Raw genomic sequence first — 19,034 nt, 5'->3', positions numbered from 1 at the left:
TTCTGTAATTTAATTTCTTAAATTGGGTTTTAATTTCTTCCACTTGATATAAATAGATAGTGCTTTACATTATCTTTCCTTGGACCAATACAATATGGCTTTATATTCTTCTAAAATGGAATTTCCAGTCCTCATTCTAGGTTTTCAGTATCTACAATTTCCAGTAGTGTTTAAATTTACTCATTACTGGCCTCTAGTACTTGATAGATTCCCATTAAATGATGTTTTTAAATAGAAGTTTTCAAATGTGGCAGTTTTAAGATGTGTCGTGCTCCCAGAGTTTGCTAGTCAGATCTGCACATATTGAAGTTGCCATGTTTGAAAAATGCTTTTATAAGAACAAATTTGGGGGGATTGTTGGGTGTGTGTAACTGCTTGTCCATGATTGGTTTTCCACTTGAATATAAAGAATTTTATGCCACATTATTTTGAAGATTTCTGTTTTAAAAGTTCCTTCTCAATGTTCAAAAGTACCCTTTATTTACTCCAAAGCAGTGTTTCTCATCCTAGTATGGACTTCAACTCCCAGAATTCCCTGTCCAGGAATTCCTTTTTAAAAATCTGGTTTCCTGATTTTCAATGATTTTCTCTTAAGGAACACTTAAATGGGACCTGGAAGTCGCTTGTTCTTAAAGCAGAGATTGTGAATCATGGCCACTTGGCTGGCTCAAGGAATTCTGGGAGTTGGAAGTCCACAAGAGGTTAAAAGAGCCTCAGTTACCCACCCGTCCTAAAGGAAGACATCCACTTCAGAGCTTAGTTTCATGCCGAAGGTTGGTGCATCTCTGCCTCTTAGGAGACTTCTCAGATGCTTATTAATGAAGAAGCCCGGATGTCCTTCTTAGTCTATGGCCATGCCACACTTCTAAATGTAAAACTTCCCAGGTAATACTCAAATATGAGTTGCAAAAAGTAAGAGCGACTGCTTTTGTATTTATCGCTGAAAGTCAATTTCTGTCACTGAATGATATCAACAACTTTTCACTTCCATGTTGAGCAAAACTGGTTGGATTCGGAACATCTAGGGCAGTGGTTCCCAACCTTTTTTTTGCCCTGCACCCCTAAAGAAATTTCACTCGAACCTCGCACCCTCTGAAATAAATAATAAATAAAAATGCCAACATATAGCCAATATCCTATTATTTGCCTGGACTTTTCTCGCACCCCCTGGAATATCGTCTCACACCCTCGGGGTGTGAGCACCCCAGATTGGGAACCCCTGATCTAGGGCTAAAAGCAATAGCATCATGGAACCCCTTAAACGTATAGCCTAATGCAACTCAGCATATTAATATATAGCTTATTAGCATATAAGCATAGGCTATAACAGAGGTCTCCAAACTTGGCAAATTTTAGACTTGTGGGCTTCAACTCAGCTGGGGAATTCTGCGACTTGAAGTCCACAAGTTTGAAAGTTGCCAAGTTTGGAGACCTCTGAGCTATACAGTATAATTTTGGCAAATTATAAAAACTACACGCCTACATTACGTACCTTCAGAACAGTTCCCTTCCTCACGATTGATCTGGTGCGTACGCTAGGGGAAACAGATTCACTCTTCATAAAAAATGAAATAAACTACGTTAACGAGATATAATTCAATGGAAGGAAGCGTTCCTTTCTGCAACGGTAATACGCTTTTATTTGGTTTTCTCTTCGAGAAGCAAGAAACGTGGGTCTCTGAAGTCTCTGTTTGGGCGGGGAGCGGTGTACTCTACACTTTTTTATATCTCTGCGGACCTCGCTGCCCCGCTTCCCACCAATCACATTGGAGAGTCTCCCTTGCGGAACTGGAGCGCGGGAAGGAAGAAGAGCAGGACTAAAGAGGCTTGCGGGGCTGGGAGAAAGGTAACGGTGATGGCGGAGGGGAGAGAGATGGGTCGCCCAATAGACGCTGCTGCTGCTAATTATAGATCGTCGCACAGTCGGCCAGATGTTTAGGCTGCATTTGGCATTTTTATTCACTTATTGCAGAGGTCTCCAAACTTGGCAACTTTCAGACTTGAGGACTTCAACTCCCAGAATTCTCCAGCCAGCATAGCTTCCCAGCATAGGTTGCCGGAGAATTCTGGGAGTTGAAGTCCACAAGTCTGAAAGTTGCCAAGTTTGGAGACCTCTGGCCTGTTGAGTCCTTCCCAAGGACCTAGGTGAGGCAGATGTTTAAACAATGCTAAGGGTATCAATGCAATATGTAAGGTGCAATTGATTGATGGTGATTTTGACAATGACAATAGTGTTTAAGCAGATGTTTTGGGATTACTCTCAAAGCACCTATCACTACTGATACACTATTTTTGCTTTCTTTTGGTCATAGTTGTTCTACTTGTATTTGCAGGTCTTTGCATTTTTCTCCAGGTCTTTCTCTTTTGCTGTCTCCAGGCACTGCCAAGGCCACTATCTAGGCTTTTTTTTTTTTTTGCCTTTCTTATCAACAGTTGTTGTGTTTGGGATGTTACTGGTGGTTCTTTCTGTTCATTATTATGATGATGATTCTGAATTTGACATTTTTATCCACCAATGTAGCCCTTCCCAAGGATCTGGGATAAACTGACATTGTTGTTTGATGGTGTTAAAGGTATCATTGCAAGATGTAAGCTGTTCCAAACAAAGCTGCCTTTTGCAATTGAGTCATAATGATTTTACCATGATGATATTTTGGGATTGCATCCAAGCTGCCTATTACTATTGAATACTACTGTTGCTTTCTTTTGCCACAGTCGTTCTATTTCTACTTGCAGGACTTTGTATTTTGTTATCTTCTCCAATTCTTGGTCGTCTATTCTGCCTCCAGGTACTGCCATGTCCGCTGTCCAGACTTTTTTTTTGTCTTTCTTGTCAACACTTGTTAAGTCTGGGTGTTCTGTGGCAGGTGCCTGTCTGTTTGAATTCTAAAGTCCCAGAGCACTTTAGCTTCTTCATTTGTCATGCGGTGTTTGTAGTCAGTCTGTGCAATCTTCTTGCATTAGCTAACCAGGTGATTCACTGTTTCTTCAGCTTCTTTGCAGAGGCGGCACTTGCTATCTGTTGTTGTCTTCTCAATTCTGGTTTTGTAAGCATTTGTTCTTAAGGCTTATTATCATTATTGCTGGCAGAGGAATTCTGGTAGTGAAAGTCCCACATCTTAAAATGGCTAAGGTTGAGGAACTCTGGTATAAACTGTTCTGGTACATTTGAGGTAAACACATTACTTATTTTTCTAGCTTATTTCATGCCGATCATGTCAAAATTGGAATGGCTTATGGACCTCAGAACAGTAATAAAACTGAAAGGCAAATGCAAATGACTAACATAAAAAATAACATCAATAGAATAATCCCATTCAGAAAAGACTAAGGCAATTTCCAGAGGTCTGTTGAAACAGCCTGGTCTTTATGGCTTTATAAAAGATAAGCAGAGTCGAGGCCAGTCTGGTATGGGACTATTGCTCCAGAGAATTGAGAATGGCTAAGAATGTCCAGCCCTGGTTTTGTTGCTGATGATGTTCTGTTCTGTAAGGGTTGGCATCAGAGGGAGACTTCTCTTCCAGATTCCATAATATGGGCAGAAAAACAGATAAAAGGTATCCTGCAGATGTAATATTTGGGGCAGAATTAACATGCTTCATATGAGTGTAGTTCCCTGGATACTTTATATCTTGCATGGAATTCCTATATTCATATTTAGAAAATATTTCTGTAAAACTTACTACATTGTTTCCTACATATTGGGTTGTAAAGATATCTTTGAAAGTGCAATTGTTAACAATGGTGATTTTGGTTTTCCAAACATTGAATTGTACCATTATGCATTTGACCAATACTAAATTCAAGGGATCTTAGTGCAAATTCGTCTATCTGGGCCCATGTGGAATATTCACATGTAACCCTGTTTTGGTTCAAAACATGAGAAATATACTGTATCTCATGTTATTATGGTATCAGTTTGAAAACTGGATACCAGGTAGTCCTCGACTTAACAATAGTTCATTTAGTGATCATTTGAAGTTACAACAGCACTGACAAAAATGACATGATTTTTTTTCACACTTATGACTTGTTGTAGCATCCCCATGGTCACATGATCAAAATTCAGATGCTTGGCAACCAACTCATATTTACCATATTTATGAACCAGTCATGTTTGGGACCTTCTGACAAGCAGAATTCAATGGGGAAGTCAAATACATTTACCAACTGTTTAACAACTGCAATGATTGTATTTTTATAATTATATATACATATACTATGTGTGTGTATGTGTGTATGAATTTGATCAACAGGTCTATCAACATGGCTAGCCCTATGGCTTCTTTGCTTCAGAGATTTGATAATTCTTCTCGACTTCTTATCTGCACACTGATGTCTGGACAACGGGGGGCCATGGCCGCCTTTCGAACTCTTCAACGGTCACTCTCTGTGGAAAAAGGAAGACAACATTTCAATTGGCAGATCTTCACTGAGAAACTGTGCTCTCAAGAACCAGTGCTTGAAGAGCCGAACAAGACTCTTACCATGTGAGTTAGGTTTATTTCCCATTAGAAAGGTTAGATAAGGGGCCTATTTAGGGATTCTGAAATGTAATTTTCCCCTCGAGAACTAATGAAGATGAAGATTGATATGGTAATTCTATACCCCTTCCCTTTCTTCCTCCCTTTCTAAAGAAAAGTTCTTTTATAATGTGGAATACTAGAAAAATCAGGATCCCACATTACACATCCTAGATACATTTCAGTTTCGGATCTGTGCTATGTCAAAATCACATGTGGGCTTGATATGTAAGATTCTCAGTTCTTTATGCTTCTGTAAGACATTTAACTAGTCAACAATAATGAACTTGTGGCACTTCAAATACTGTTGAATTATAATTTCCAGCAGCCCCAGACAATATAGCCAGTGATGAAGGATGTAGTTTAATAGCAAGAGAAGGTCTGAAACGCAGTAGTTCCCCAACCTCCAGTCCATGGACCGGCACCGGTCCACAGCATGCCAGAAACTGGGCCACACAAACAGGTGAAGCCCAATCCATGGGATAAGTATGTTAATGCAGAACCTCTTTGATTCCTTTTTCTAACTGAGTAAATGTTATTCCATGTTTGCTTGGTGATAAAAAAGGTGAACCTTAATATTTTATGACCTGCAATTTTTGCATTCCTAGATTCAGAGAGAATTGCATTATAGTTGGTGTGCTGGTTAAATCTTGGGTTGGAATCTGGTACATCTTCCCTCCCTCTTGAAACTTATTACGCATCTTACTAGCTCAGTCATAATCTGTGATCGTCAATTTGCACCTCACAGGATAGTTGTTATAAGAATGAAATGACAGGATACCTTACTTTGCATTGCCTTGAGCTTTAAAGCAAATAAGGGCTTTTGGGGTAATAATAAAATAAAAATATTACCTGTGGTGTGCTGAACAGCAAATTGCACTATCTGTATTCCATAATGAACATTTTAGTCTTATAATAATTGAAGAAATGCATTTTTGCTTTCTATCTTCTATATAATTATTTCAGGAAACCAATATTGATGCTGCTTCCAGTGTTGTGCCAAAGAAATCTCTTTTCCTTGTTGCTTATCGTACAATCTACAGTGCCAAAGGACTGCCTCAGCTGTCTGCTCCAGGCCTCTAGAAAAGATCCCAATCCAGATTTATGGGTACAGAGATTAAGGGATTTACTACAAGCAGGGATGGAAGAGAGGAGCTTTTTGACCCCTGTCTTGCTATCCAGCACATGCCAACAGCAACTGAAGCATTTATGCCAGAAGATTATGACCCATACTAGCAGCAATGCTAATTTAGAAAGAAAATTAAACTGGTTGGTTAAACTGGAAAATCCTTGCTTGGTGTCAGCTGGTAACACTTTTCAGTCTGGGTCTCAGATTAGGAAAAAAAGAAAAGCATCTGAAGAATCTCTGAGTCTTGAAGAGGAGAATCGGAGGAAGAGGTCCCAACTGGAAATTAATTTGGAAACAGAAGTTTCTCAACCACAGCCTGAACTGCAGGATGTTGGAACAGAAAGCACTAAGAATGAACTCGCACTGGACACTTTTGGAAAGGAAGCTATTCACTGCCTAAGCAGCGTCAGTCAGTTTTCTTTCAAAGAAGATGAAGTAGAAAAGAGAATTGTTGGCCAGAGTTCCAAGCATGACACTGCAACAGAGGTTCCTGGTCATATGAAAGTATGTAAACTCTTCTAAATTCTTAGGCTCTTTTGCTTTGTTGATGATTTAAGAGTACAAACATATTTCCAGTGAGGCTTTACATCCATCTTTTCTCTCAATGGCAACTAGAACAAGCCATATGTTTGTCAGGAAGTGATAGGAGGCAAAATAACCCTTTTGTTTTAGTTTATGAAAATAGACAGCAAGATTGACACATTTTTATGCAGATGAACAGTTTGAACCAGGAGTTTCTGTCTCTTTTTCAACTGCTGCTTCTTATTCTCAAACTCCAGCAGAATATATTAAATCAACATTATTTTTAAAACTTTTAAATTTGCATTAATAAATCGCTTAAGATAGCACACTCTGAAGCTTTAACCTGGTATCAAGAGTGATTCATTTTTCTTCTGTATTTTAGAACCATGTATCAAAACTTAAAGAATTGCTAGAGATGCAGTTTGATGTAAGTATTTTTTTACTGAATTTGCTATTGGGACAGATGGTCTGTATTCTTTGCAATCTCTGTAGGTTTTTTTTTTTAAATTTCAGTGTTCCAATGGAACTGCCCCTCCTGAGCTACAGATTCTAAATGAATGTACTCCAGATCAGGTTAGTAGAGTGAAAAATTATACTTTATTTGAAGATTCATAAATGGGCCTTTACATAAGAGCATTTGTTCAGACTACAGGTCTTTACTGAAACTAAATAACTAATCTTGAATCCTGTTTGTATCTGATCCAAATACAAGTGATATTGTGGCAATGGATTATTTGGACAATACTGTGTCTCCTTTCCTTTAGCTAGAAGATTTATGTTCACTGCTCAAACTCTCAGAATGCCCAGAGACTGAGCTTCTGCAGTTCTGCTGCTGGATAGTAGCACTTTCACCTGAACTTGGCTACAAGAAGGCAGCAATACTTGCTGAAAAACTTTTCTTACCTCGGGTATGTATTGAGAATCTGAAACAGGTAAAGAAGAAAAGCCTTTGGTTAAAACATCAGTCATTTATGAATGTTAGGTTCATCTCTGGCATTTTCATGGAAAAATATCCCAAACTCCTATACTGAGAAAGCTTTAAGAATTCCTTGAATGCTCATTATTTTGACTTTCTGCATAAACAGTGATTATATATTTTATGTTATTTTTCATATATTTAGATCTCATCCTAAATCAGGGGTCTTCAAACTTGACAGCTTTAAGACTTGTGGACTTCAACACTCAGAATTCCTCTTCCAGTCATGTTAGCTCAGGAATTCTGGGAGTTGAAGCCCACAAGTCTTAAACTTGCCAAGTTTGAAGACCCTTGTCCTAAATCATACTGATAAAACTTATTTGAAAAAGTCTGAATAAAAGCCAAAATAGACATTACATGGGATAAGTAATAGTGTTCCCATTGATACCGTGTTTCTCACAAAATAAGGCCGGACCTTATTTTTTTTTGACCCCCGAAAAAATGGCTAGGCCGTCTTTTCGGGGGTGACTTAATTCCACCCCCCTTGCATCCTTGGGTGGGCGGCAATGGCTTGGATGTTGACCTTGGCGTTGGTGGTGCACTTTGTATCGGGAGACCTTCCGCCACTGTTGCTTTCCCTTCTCCCTGTGCTGCCGCAGTGTTTAGAGCAATGCCGTGGTGTTTGGCGCAGCCACACGTGGCCAGCCAGGGCTCCTCCCTGCAACCGGAGCCCGGCAGAGACACTTGGCTTCAGGCACTCCTGTCATCACCTTCCCTTCGTCTTCGAAGGCAAAGCCAATTCTTTTAAAAACGACGCTCTACTACTGGTACGACAAAGCCTCCCCTGCCCAAGAGGTCAGCCCAACCCCACGTGGGGAGGCAAATCTCCCAGGGCCGCAGCGTAGGATCGGCCCAGCCTGGGAGAAGCACCCAGCCACCATCCCTGCCTGACGCCGGGCAGAGTGCGAAGAACTTTGCTTGGGGCGCCCAGCGCAGCTGACAGGTGGGCCCTCCTGCCTGGCGACAGAGCTCTCGCCAAGGCAGCGAGTGCCTCCCCACCGGGCCCTCTTCTCATCCCGCTAGGGCCACGCCAGAGCCGTGTGAACTGGGTAGAGCTGGGAAAGTGAGCCGTGGGTGCGCACCTGCCTGCCAAGCGAAAGAGCTGGGCCGCCCCGAGCTTGGCTTCCTTCCCAAGTACCTCCAGCCCGAACCCGAAGGGGCCACCGGGAGTGGCTGCCTGAGGCAGTGATAGCGCCTACCCATCTGTGGACAGGGAGACAAGGTGACGGCCTGCGCCACGTCCTCCGAGCTGAGCCCTGCCAAGTGAGCACCTCTGCCCGATGCCCGTGCCACTGCAGCATTTGGAGCTGCTGGCGCATTTGGAGATGTGTGGAGACAGAGAGGGTCTGGGCGAGGGGTGGAAAGGACAGGCGGCTTCGGGCTCTCTCTGCTGTTCCTACTGTCCAGGGAAGCAGCGCTGCTGTCGCCTCGCCTTCCTGTCCGCAGATGGGTGGGCACTATCACTGCCTTGGGCAGCCTCTCCTGGTGGCCCCTTTGGGTTCGGGCTGGAGGGACTTGGGAAGGAAGCCAAGCTCGGGGCGGCCCGGCTCTTTCACTTGGTAGGCAGGTGCGCACCCGTGGCTTGCTTTCCCAGCTCTGCCCAGCCCGCACAGATCTGGCGCGGCCCTGGCAGGATGAGCGGAGGGCCCGGTGGGGAGGCGCTCGCTGCCTTGGCGAGAGCTCCACCGCCGGGCAGGAGGGCCCTCAGCTGCGCTGGGTGTGCCAGGCGATGCTCTTCGCGCTCTGCCCGGCACCAGGCAGGGATGGCAGCTGAGCGCTTCTCCCAGGGTGGGCCGATCCTGTGCTGCGGCCCCGGGAGATTTGTTTCCCCATGTGGGGTTGAGCTGCCCTCTCAGGCAAGGGAGGCTTTGTCGTACCGATTAGTAGGACGTCATTTTTAAAAGAATTGGCTTTGTCTTCAAAGGCGAAGGCAAGGCAGCGACAGGAGCACCTGAAGCCGAGTGTCTCCGCTGGGCTCCGGTTGCAGGGAGGAGCCCTGGCTGGCCACGCATGGCTGTGCCAAATGCCAGCAGCACGGGGAGAAGGGAAAGCAACGGTGGCGGAAGGTCTCCTGATACGAAGTGCCCCACCAACACCGAAGTCAACGCAGGCAGAACCATATCCGGGTATGCAACAAAAGTACTTCCTAACGGCAAGGTCCCCCCCACCATTCCCCCGCACATTTCTCATGTTTAATATAGGCCTTAATTTGGGGGGAGGGGCTTAATTTGATTTTATGCCTATAAAACATGCTGGGACTTCCTATTGGGGGAGACTGTATTGTTGGAGAAACACGGTAGTTATCAGGCAAGTATTATGTCCATCTGCTGATAATGTCTAGCCTAGTAATACAGCCTTTAGAAATCATCTTATTATATACTACTTATTATAAGTATGTATTGCATATTTATTTAAATTGTAAATATTCTTCGTTTTGGAGGCATTAATACATCCTTGGATAGATTAATAAGTAGGAAATGGAAAAAAGAGAGATAGAGATCAGGTAAAGAATGCTGGAACATGCTAAGAATTTAGACCAAAGTACAGAACTTGTGGAAATCAATTGGGATAAGGAAAAGTCAGGAAAAAGCGAAACAAAATGAGGACAATTTGTCTGGTAGATGAAGATATTCTCCCTGTATGTTGCCATAGAGTGCTTCCCCCCTCCCCACTCTGCATATTATATGTTGGAGGACTATTGCTTAATATGTAAATATTTATTTAATTTATATTGCCTTCTATTCGCCCATGGCAACTCGAGGAGGCTTACACAATGTCAAACCATATTTAAAATAAAAAACAAAAAAATAAAAAAAAAATAAAAACTAACAAAAAGAATCAAATAAATTAGTAAATTACAATAGAACAAAATTTAGGAAAAACAAAACAAATTAAAAAATCAAAAAAATCAAAAACCAACTCCCACTCCACTCCCTGACGACAGCAAATCACACTAGCCACCTGATGGGCTCCATTCCTCTCTGGGTTCCCCAGGCCTGCTGGCAAAACCAGGTCTTCAGTGCCTTTTGGGAGACTATTAGTGAGGTGGCCATTCTTATCTCTGGGAGAATGGTGTTCCAGAGAGACGGAGCCACCACGGAGAAGGCCTTTCTTCTGGGTCCCCACCAGGTGTATCTCCCTCAGGGGTGGGACCCGCAACATCCCCTGCCTCCTCGCTCTAATGGATCGGGTGGATGTGACTGGCAAGAGATGTTTCCGTAGATAACCCAGCCCCAAGCCATGAAGGGCTTTAAATGCTTTAAATCTACAACTTTTCCAGTTTGTCCACAAGTGATAAACACTAAACTATAATTTGAAATATATATATATATATACATAAATTAATTAGCGTTATATATTTACAAGTTGCCTCCTTTGTCCTGAAAAGCAACAATCTTATGACATCTACGTGTATGGCAAAATTTATGTGCATGCCAATATCCCCTTCTCATTTTCCCACTTCAGGGGAATGCCTTTTTAGGGATTACTTCTAGTGAGGTCATTCACATATTGACTTCCACCCTCAAGCAAAACAATCTGTAGAGGGTTTTTTTCTTCCTTTCAGCATTTCTAATTTTTTGGTTGATACTTTGTGCTAAGGCATGGTTTATGAATAAGCCATTGTGGCTTAGTTAGCATAATCATAATCATATAGCACTAAACCACAAACAAAGTAAGTCGGGGGTCTCCAACCCTGGCAACTTTAAGACTTGTGGATTTCAACTCCCAGAATTCTGGGAGTTGAAGTCCACAAGTCTTAAAATTGCCAAGGTTGGAGACTGCTGAAATAGGTGGATTCATCAACATTAATTAAATAGTAGCTTAGGGCAGTGTGTTAACCTAGCCAATGTTTATTATCCAGGCAGTATTTATTTTGTCTCTGTCTTCTTGATCTTGTAGGTTCTTTCACTGACTGAGACACCATCCTGGCCTTTCACAACTGCCCTGATGATGTTCTGCTCGAAATATCCTCGCCCAATCTGTTGCACTTTAATTTCTTCTATTGTGCAAGTTCCAGGGCAAGGTGAATGTATAACTCTTCTTTCAATAAGATCATCTCATTTTTTTTCTGAGACTTTAATTTATTGTGAGAAGTGAAATGTCTTTTCCAATAATAAACTCAGTGCTTGCGTGCTGAAAGACTGGAATCGAAATAAAGTTTCACTTTGATGAGTTTTGCAATATTCAGAAATATAAAATGTGAGATTATAAAGAGGGGGATACTGGCCCAGTGAGGATGGATCTTGGCCTCCTATACTGCACGGGGTGTAAGCCAGGGGTGTCCAGTGTTGGCAACTTTAAGACTTGTGGACTTCAACTTCCAGAGTTCCCCAGCCAGCCTGGCTGGCTAGATTAATCTGGGATTTGAAGGCCAGAAGTCTTAAGGTTGCCAACATGGGACACTCCTGGTGTAAGCTGTTAAAAAATGGAAAGCAAATATGTAATAAGCAGGGAAATGGAAATGTCTTTCTTAAGACTATCTAAATTGAAATTTTCCTGAAGGACTTCGAGGCTGCCAGAAAGTCCATGTGAGATACATTTCTGGTAGGATATTTTTAGAATCTGTAATCTGATTTTACGCTTTTGCTACAACGTGTGTAGGAAAGAGAAAACAAATGGCAACAATAGAAATGGCTACTATAGAAACTTCAAAAGAAAGCCAATAGGATGAATAGAAACAAAGGTAAATTCATAATGAGCAAAATTGTGTGAAAAATTTAAAAAAAAAATCAAGAGTGCAAACTTCAAAACAGAAATGATGAAAGACAAGTAAATAAAATGGGCTAATTAACAAATGAAATTATTACAAAGCAATTTAAATATTTTAGGCTCTAACTATTCCTATTTTTACCTCTAGTTCCGAAGCTTGTACCTTTCTCAAAACAAAACTATTATTGAATTCTTCACCTGCAGTTCTTATTGTGTCTTTTCCAAGGACTAGGTTTTCTCACCGATAATACCCTAGCAGCAAAAACAAATTCTATTTATTTACACAGAACTTATCATTTTGTCTTCTGTTGTGGCTTCCCCATTGTGACTCCTTGATTATGTACTTTAATGAAGGGACTTTTCAAGCACAAATCGACCAGCTGGGATAGAGATACACTACAATATTTTTTGAATAAATTAAATCTTTTTTAAAAAATCACTTGTCCATAAGTTTCACTTCAATCAATTTTTAGTCTTGGAAAATTTTGCAATTTTTTAAAGCACTGGGCAAATTAAAATGGCAAAATATTTACTGTGCTGTACTCCCTTTCATATCTTTTATAATACCTTTAGGCAATTTCCAAATGAGATATTTATATCATCTTGTAAAGTCATCCATCCATTATTGTGCCATACAAGGATTTTGTTACATCAATAATAGCTGGATTACTAATTGGCAAATGCCAATGGCAACTTGCCTGACCTTGGAAACTAAGTGTGATTGATCGTGGCTAGAACATAAATGGGAAATCAACTGGGAATTTTGGGGTTAGAGGTAAATTTGGAAAGTTGAAATAAATCCCAGATGGATGCAGTAGGAAACCATTTCCTGAATGTTGGTCTTTAAGTATCAAGCTTGACTCCAAGGGCCTCTTTGCATTTTTGTGATTCTTGAATGATATAAAGTAGATTTCTGAAATCTTGGTTTTTTTGCAGGCCTTGAACAATTGAGATTGGTATGCAAGCTAATTGAGGAGTGTTTGGAACCAGAATGTATGAGGCTGGTATTCAGGTAAGTGGAAACACAAATGTAGTACAGATAGTCCTCGGCTTATGACTACAATTAGGACTAGAATTGCAGCTGTGACAGACCTGATTTTATGAAAACTTTTATGGCAATCATTAAGTAAATCATGCAACTGTTGTCTGAATCACTCAGTGGTAATTATGAACCCATTATCCTGAATGTCCAGGTTTTGCCAGAAACCAGCAAAAATGATGTAAGTTATGGTCATGTGGCTGTGGAGTGATGCAGCCAGTCGAAAATGTCAGCCAGTTGCCAACATGTTTACAATGGTCGGAAGTGCTTTACAGACTGTAAAGCATCTGCTCTGAGGCTGTCATAACTCCGAATGTTCATTAAATGACCGGTCGTAAGTTGAGGACTACCTGCATTGAGACTGTAATCAAAGACACTCTGACTATTGTCTGATGTGCCGGAATATTCAGTTGCTACTATCTGACATATGCAATTGCATTGAAAAAATAGTTAGGTTTTTTATATGAATACAAATTGCAGACATATCTGTAAACCATCCTCATTCTTCTCAACCTCTTGTCAGTTTTCAGTACCATTGACCATGCTCTCCAGGAGTTGGCAATTGGAAACACAGTTTAGTGCTGGTTCTCCTCCTTCCTCAGAGGCTAGTCCCAATTAGTGTTGATAAGGAATGAGATGTCCAGCCTGCAGCATCCTTGGTGATCTCACTCATTTTAGTATCTACATCAAGGGTGTCCAAACTTGGCAACTTGGCAACTTCAAGACTTGTGGACTTCAACTCCCAGAATTCTGGGAGTTGAAGTCCACAAGTCTTCAAGTTGCCACCCCTGATCTACATGAAACTGGGTGAGATCATCCTTCCCCATGGAACGAGATAACATCTCTTGGGGGAACTAAATTATGCTGTGGATGTTCTTTCCTGATGCCTAGAGGCTATAGGGGTCTGGATTGGGGAACAACAGGCCAGGGATGGGATTCAACCGGTGTTGCTACCGGTTTGGTACTTATGTTTTGAGTGTGCTTGCGTGCTTAGTGCGCCAGATGCGTGTGTAAGCTGTGCCTCCTGGACAGCTGATAAGCGCTGCGCACGGGTGAGCAGTGTTTGAAAAAAGCCTTTTTCAGCCTCAGCTGTGCCACACAAAGCAGCTGAGGTTGAAAAAGCAGGAAATAAAGGTCAGGTAAGAGCCCAGGTGGGCGGGTGGGCCAAACAGCAGCAGACACAGACCCGGTTCTGTGTCTGCTGCTCTTCAGAGCTATTGGTTCTACAGAGCTGGGCAGAACTGGTAGCATCCCACCCCTGCAACAGGCTTCCATTAAACCCTGATAAGACACAGTGGTTGTGTGGAGGAGCTTCTCTGTGTCTGAATATGGAATTGGTATGTAATCTGGGGCTCCTCCTGGACAAACTTGCTCCATGGCAGTTGTGCTAGGAGGGCCTTTGTTCAACTTTGTGTTATGTGCCCCCTTCCTGTGCAAATATCCCACGGATGAAACTTCCCTTTTGTAGTTAAAGAAAAAATTGTATTTTGAATTGTTTTAAAAAATTTTAATAATATAATTCTAGTGCATCTTCTGTAGCCAGTTTCATATGTGAACTTGAATCGGTGTGGGTTAAATTTGATTATTCCAGCTTAGTTTCCTGATTTGTGTAAATAGAGGAGCACCTGCATAATGCTGAAGGGTATTATACCATCTTCTACCAATCTAGCTAATATGGGTAAGAACCATTTTAAATAATTAACATAGTCATAAATCTTGGTGACTGGCAGAACATCCATCTTTAATTATGTCTTTCATTGTTTTGGTTCTCCCATCTCTTTGCAGTCATATTATAAAAGTGCCATGGACAGAAGACCTTCTCACAGTTGTGCATTCTTTGCTAGAAAGACAGGTGATTGTGTGCATTTCAATCTTCTTAAATTTAAGTAATTGAATAAACTGTATCCATGGAGTAGCTAAAGATTAGATCTCTCAAATCTAGTATGCTGCAGTTCTCTAACAAATTTCAAATACAACAAGTCCAATATGTAAATATATACAGTAATGCAAAGCAGTCACTTGATAGTGAGATGGGTAGCATATAGAATTTAATAATAGCATTTAGGCTTATATACCATCCTGTAGCACTCTATAGCACTCTCTGGACAATTTACAGTGTAGAAGCATTATTTGGATATTGCCCTGAACAATCTGGGTCCTCATTTTACTGACCTTGGAAGGATGGAAGTCTGAGTCATCCTTGAGCCCCATCAGGATCAAACCTCAGGCTGTGGCAGAGTTTGCCTGCAATATTGCACTTTACTGCAGGACCAGGGGTCTTATAAAAATTTAATTAATAAATAAACCAAGGTCTGGGTTAGTTTAGCATCCTTGGGTCAAACATGTAGTGGCCTGGTTGAGAATTCAGCCATATACATTGGTCTGATATTCTCCAAGCAACTGGATCTTTCTTTAGGGTACATAATACTTGTTTTTACCCCTCAATTTCTATCATCTTCTCTTTTTAGGTAGAATTGTCTAGTGAGCTCTTCAATGCATTGGTCCTTAATCTTTGTCAGATGGCTCAAACGTTTGAAAGTTCGGTACATTATGCAAAGCTGATCCTGGCTCTGTTGACCAAATATCAAAATGATGTGAGTAATTACCCCAAAACATGGATCACCCCAACTGTTGCATAATTGGTGTAACGAATCTCTTTTAGTAACTTCTATATAAGCATATAGAGTAGTACACTTGTTTCATTTACTATTTAACGTATAGTTTTGATCTCTCTTGAAAAAAGAGGCCCTAGTTATCCACAGTAGTGTAGAATTGCAATTCCTCTTGGAATGTGATTTTTTTTAACAGACAAGGGTCTACTCCTGGCTACTCCTACTGTTCAGGAACTGGATTGCAGGAAAATGGCAGAGTTAATCTCAACAAAGATAACGAAGGATTTATAATCGACACTATTATGAATTAGCTTGTATTTTGTGTCCCCCTTCTAGATCACATTGGGTCACCAGCACCATTTATCATGTGCCCTGGACCTTAACAAAACCATCTTAAAGAAATCTCTTCAGGCTGCGTTAAAGAGAGTGACTTCCAGGTGAAAAATGTAAGGAGGCTTTCTTACTCCTGCAATGGCTCTGGAATCAAATATGCCTTCGGACTCTGGGACACCTCTGCTTATTCTTTTTATCAATTTGCTCAATGCAACTCATACTTGTTAAGTTAAAATTTAAATATGTTCAAAATAGGTTATGGATTGGTATGAGTTACCTTGAGGTATGTAGCCTATACATTTTATAAATACATAAATAAAATTTCATATGCACATTTTTTTCATTTTTAAATGAAACCAATTAGAACATATAGGCAGTGAAAACCTCAGGTTGTCATTCCATTGCTGTGGCTAGTGATCTGTGTGCCTCATGGGCGACTCTAAGGAAACACCTTGATTTTCCTCCAGGAGAAACCAATAATGTTGAAAGAGTAAGAAAGGCCTAGATATCATCTGGGGCATAAAAGGGAAAGCTAAGGAACACAAGAGTTTCAAACTGTCTGCAACTGAGACAATGGTGCTGATTGAGTTGTTAGAATCAGTCCTCAAGAGTTTTGGGTGTTGTGGCATTCCTCTAGGGCAGGAGAGCCAAACTCAAGGCCCGCGGTCTGGATCCTGCCTATGGAGTGCTTAGATCTGGTCTGCAGGGCTGCTCTGGAAACAGCTAAGGACCGGCCCGTGGTGCCTCTGCCAGCAAAAATGGGGCTCAGGAGGGCTGCAGTTACAGGAGGCTGTCGCAACTGAAAATAGAGCTCAGGAGCTTGTTTTCGCTGGAAGAGTGCTCAGACCACCACGGGCACCCCAACAGGAGTGTTGTTGAGCTGGTCATGCCTAGCCCAGTCCCCCGAGGTAAAACACAGCCCTGACGTGGCTCTCAATGAAATCGAGTTTGACACCCCTGCTCTAGTGTCACGATCTGGGTGTTTGGTGTCTGGCTCACAATTGCAGTGAGCCGTGGTCATGTGATTTCCGGCATTCTGTGCGTGCTTCCAAGAAGCCCACAAAGTCAATAGGGAATTCAGCAGTAAGTCAAAGGTTGCTTGTGCTCCTGCTACTTTTTTGCCTGCCCATGCTCTGTTGTGCTGCCTACATCTTCTATCTATGACCTGTAGGGTCTATGATAATCCCTAGCAGTAACCACTACCTCCTGTACTTTTTAGAGCCTTCCTGTAGTGGTTGTGCCCATTTGCCCATGCTCTGTCGTGCCTGTGTATGGCAGCACCTACGCACCTGCTTGCCCAGAATAGCATCAGTCTGTGGCACCCGACCATGGTATCCATAGCTGCTTGCCTGGCATAAAGGATAAAGAGCCTTCCCTTTCTCTGCCAGCTGCCTTATCCCTGCATCCTTTTTCCAATAGTTTTTGCATACCTAAATACAGTTCTGGCATCAGAATTCAGCTGATGAGACTAGTACATAAATAAAAAAGGTTTTCACTTCTTACTTCTATATCTCATTTGATCCCTCCTATTTGGCTCTAGCTCACATTCTATCTCAATAGATGCTGTAATTAAAGGGACACCATTTCAGAAAAAAATAACTTTTCTTGAAACATATACAAGTTTAATTATGCAGTAAAGTGTTACACATAAAATAGCCCATATCCCTTCCCAAGCATAAATTTTGCTCATACAAGGAAGAACACTTGCATAAACATGAATAATTTTAACATCAATTTAAATATATATTGTGTGTTAACATTTACATTTATGAATATATTAAAGCATCCATAGAATGGATGAAATTTGAAGCTTTTTAAAAAAACGACCAAAAGAACCCTGGTCTATGTGATTTATTCACAATGTATCTGTATGCACTCTACTTCATTCCAGATGTCTAGTTTTGTTTGTCTGGTTTGTCTCTTTTGATTTCTATACTATTTTAAGGTGTAAGCTAGTTTTTGTCTCTCTTACCTCAAAATAGTGACAAAACAAACCATTAATTCTGTTCAATAGTATAGGCAGAAAGAAAAGTCTCATATGAAGTATTGGGACTTGGTTGTCCCTATCTAAGTGGTTGCAAGATTGTGTATCTTCACAGAGCAGCAAACTGGTGCAGATATTTCAGATAATGGAACTACAGGGCTTAAAATATCAGCTCTTAAAGGCATAAATTAGTCCAACACTGAGAAATTGAAGAAGTATCCTAGGAGAGATCATAATTCTAAAATCAATGAAATTCTCACCATTGGAATCCAGGTGTGCAGAGTGAGAACTAACAAAGTTTATTTTATTTTTGGGCCCCCCAAAAGTGAAATGTGATTAAAAGATGCTTGCATATTCCACAGAACCTGAAGAAGAAAGTCCACCAATTGACTCAGGGGAATGTTTTGTTGACATTTGATCTTAATGGAAATGTTCTGTTGACATCTGTGCTTATTCTGGGCAGCTTCGGTGTGGAATACATCGTGTTCATTCCTTCGTGCAAATTTTGGGCAGTGTTGCTTTCATGAACCTGAACAGTCACAAGAAAAGAAAAACACCCTTTTAAAAAATCTTTTAACTGACCACATTTCATTTTAAATACCGTACAAGAAAATATGTGTATGCGTAAATATGTGTATTTATGTTATGGGCTAGTAATTTAATGTGTGCATATGTTCTGATGTAGCCAAACTAACATGTTTTTTAAAATAAGTTTTACTTGAAGTGCTGTCAAGTCCTGAGTCTTGCTTGGCCATAACAGAAATCAAAGTGAGAGCAACTTTTTGCCTTCCTCTTCCCGTTATTCTATAAAATTACATTCCTTCATTAAGAATAAGAGCAATCAAAGGCAAGTATATGTATCCCAGGATAATGTTGCAGGATCTAATCTGGGTAGATCACTGGGACCAGAGGTTTAGTATTCTGAGCTTTCGAACTCATGCTGGAGCCCATCTTAAGGGAACTTCTCTCTAGCAGAATGAGCTGTTCTGTATGTGGTGTTTATAGTGCCAGTTGTATGTGGTTTTAAGATATTGATTGGATGTGTTGATGGCTGACTTTTAAGTTGTTGGCTGTCTTTTGCTTGAGCTGGCCAGCCCTCACCTTCTAAGTATTTGATAGGCTGGTGGTAAAACAGCATTCTTGTTGACTCACGAGGGGCCTGTTTCCCAGGCTTCGATTCATATCCCTGGCTGTTTTCGTGCCTGT

The 19,034-nt window shown here is 41.1% G+C and overlaps 1 protein-coding gene across 1 annotated transcript; it reads left to right on the top strand.

Annotated features, from left to right (window-relative positions):
- The first annotated feature begins 1,773 nt into the window (after positions 1-1,773).
- On the top strand, positions 1,774-17,501 carry FANCE (FA complementation group E). The gene is made up of 11 exons (XM_026719967.2): positions 1,774-1,846; positions 4,257-4,490; positions 5,490-6,156; positions 6,557-6,601; positions 6,688-6,747; positions 6,939-7,082; positions 11,051-11,174; positions 12,797-12,872; positions 14,685-14,751; positions 15,368-15,493; positions 15,848-17,501. Exons 2-11 carry the CDS (start codon positions 4,267-4,269, stop codon positions 15,950-15,952), a joined length of 1,638 nt encoding a protein of 545 aa, XP_026575752.1. The 5' UTR covers positions 1,774-1,846; positions 4,257-4,266; the 3' UTR covers positions 15,953-17,501.
- Positions 17,502-19,034: the final 1,533 nt, after the last annotated feature.

The sequence above is a fragment of the Pseudonaja textilis genome, chromosome 3, assembly GCF_049901715.1.
Source record: "Pseudonaja textilis isolate UNSWEBS1 chromosome 3, rPseTex1.2, whole genome shotgun sequence".
In the NCBI taxonomy this organism is placed as follows: Eukaryota; Metazoa; Chordata; class Lepidosauria; order Squamata; family Elapidae; genus Pseudonaja; species Pseudonaja textilis.
The sequence above is the reverse complement of the archived record's forward strand: the minus strand, read 5'-3'. Positions and strand labels throughout refer to the sequence as shown.

What these genes read in the sequence shown, in the direction of transcription:
- FANCE (XM_026719967.2), top strand. Translation starts at nt 4,267, where the DNA reads ATGGCTAGCCCTATGGCTTCTTTGCTTCAGAGATTTGATAATTCTTCT. An exon ending in TGTATGAGGCTGGTATTCAG is followed by an intron (nt 12,873 to 14,684) that starts GTAAGTGGAAAC and finishes ATCTCTTTGCAG; the next exon opens with TCATATTATAAAAGTGCCAT. An exon ending in TGACCAAATATCAAAATGAT is followed by an intron (nt 15,494 to 15,847) that starts GTGAGTAATTAC and finishes TCCCCCTTCTAG; the next exon opens with ATCACATTGGGTCACCAGCA.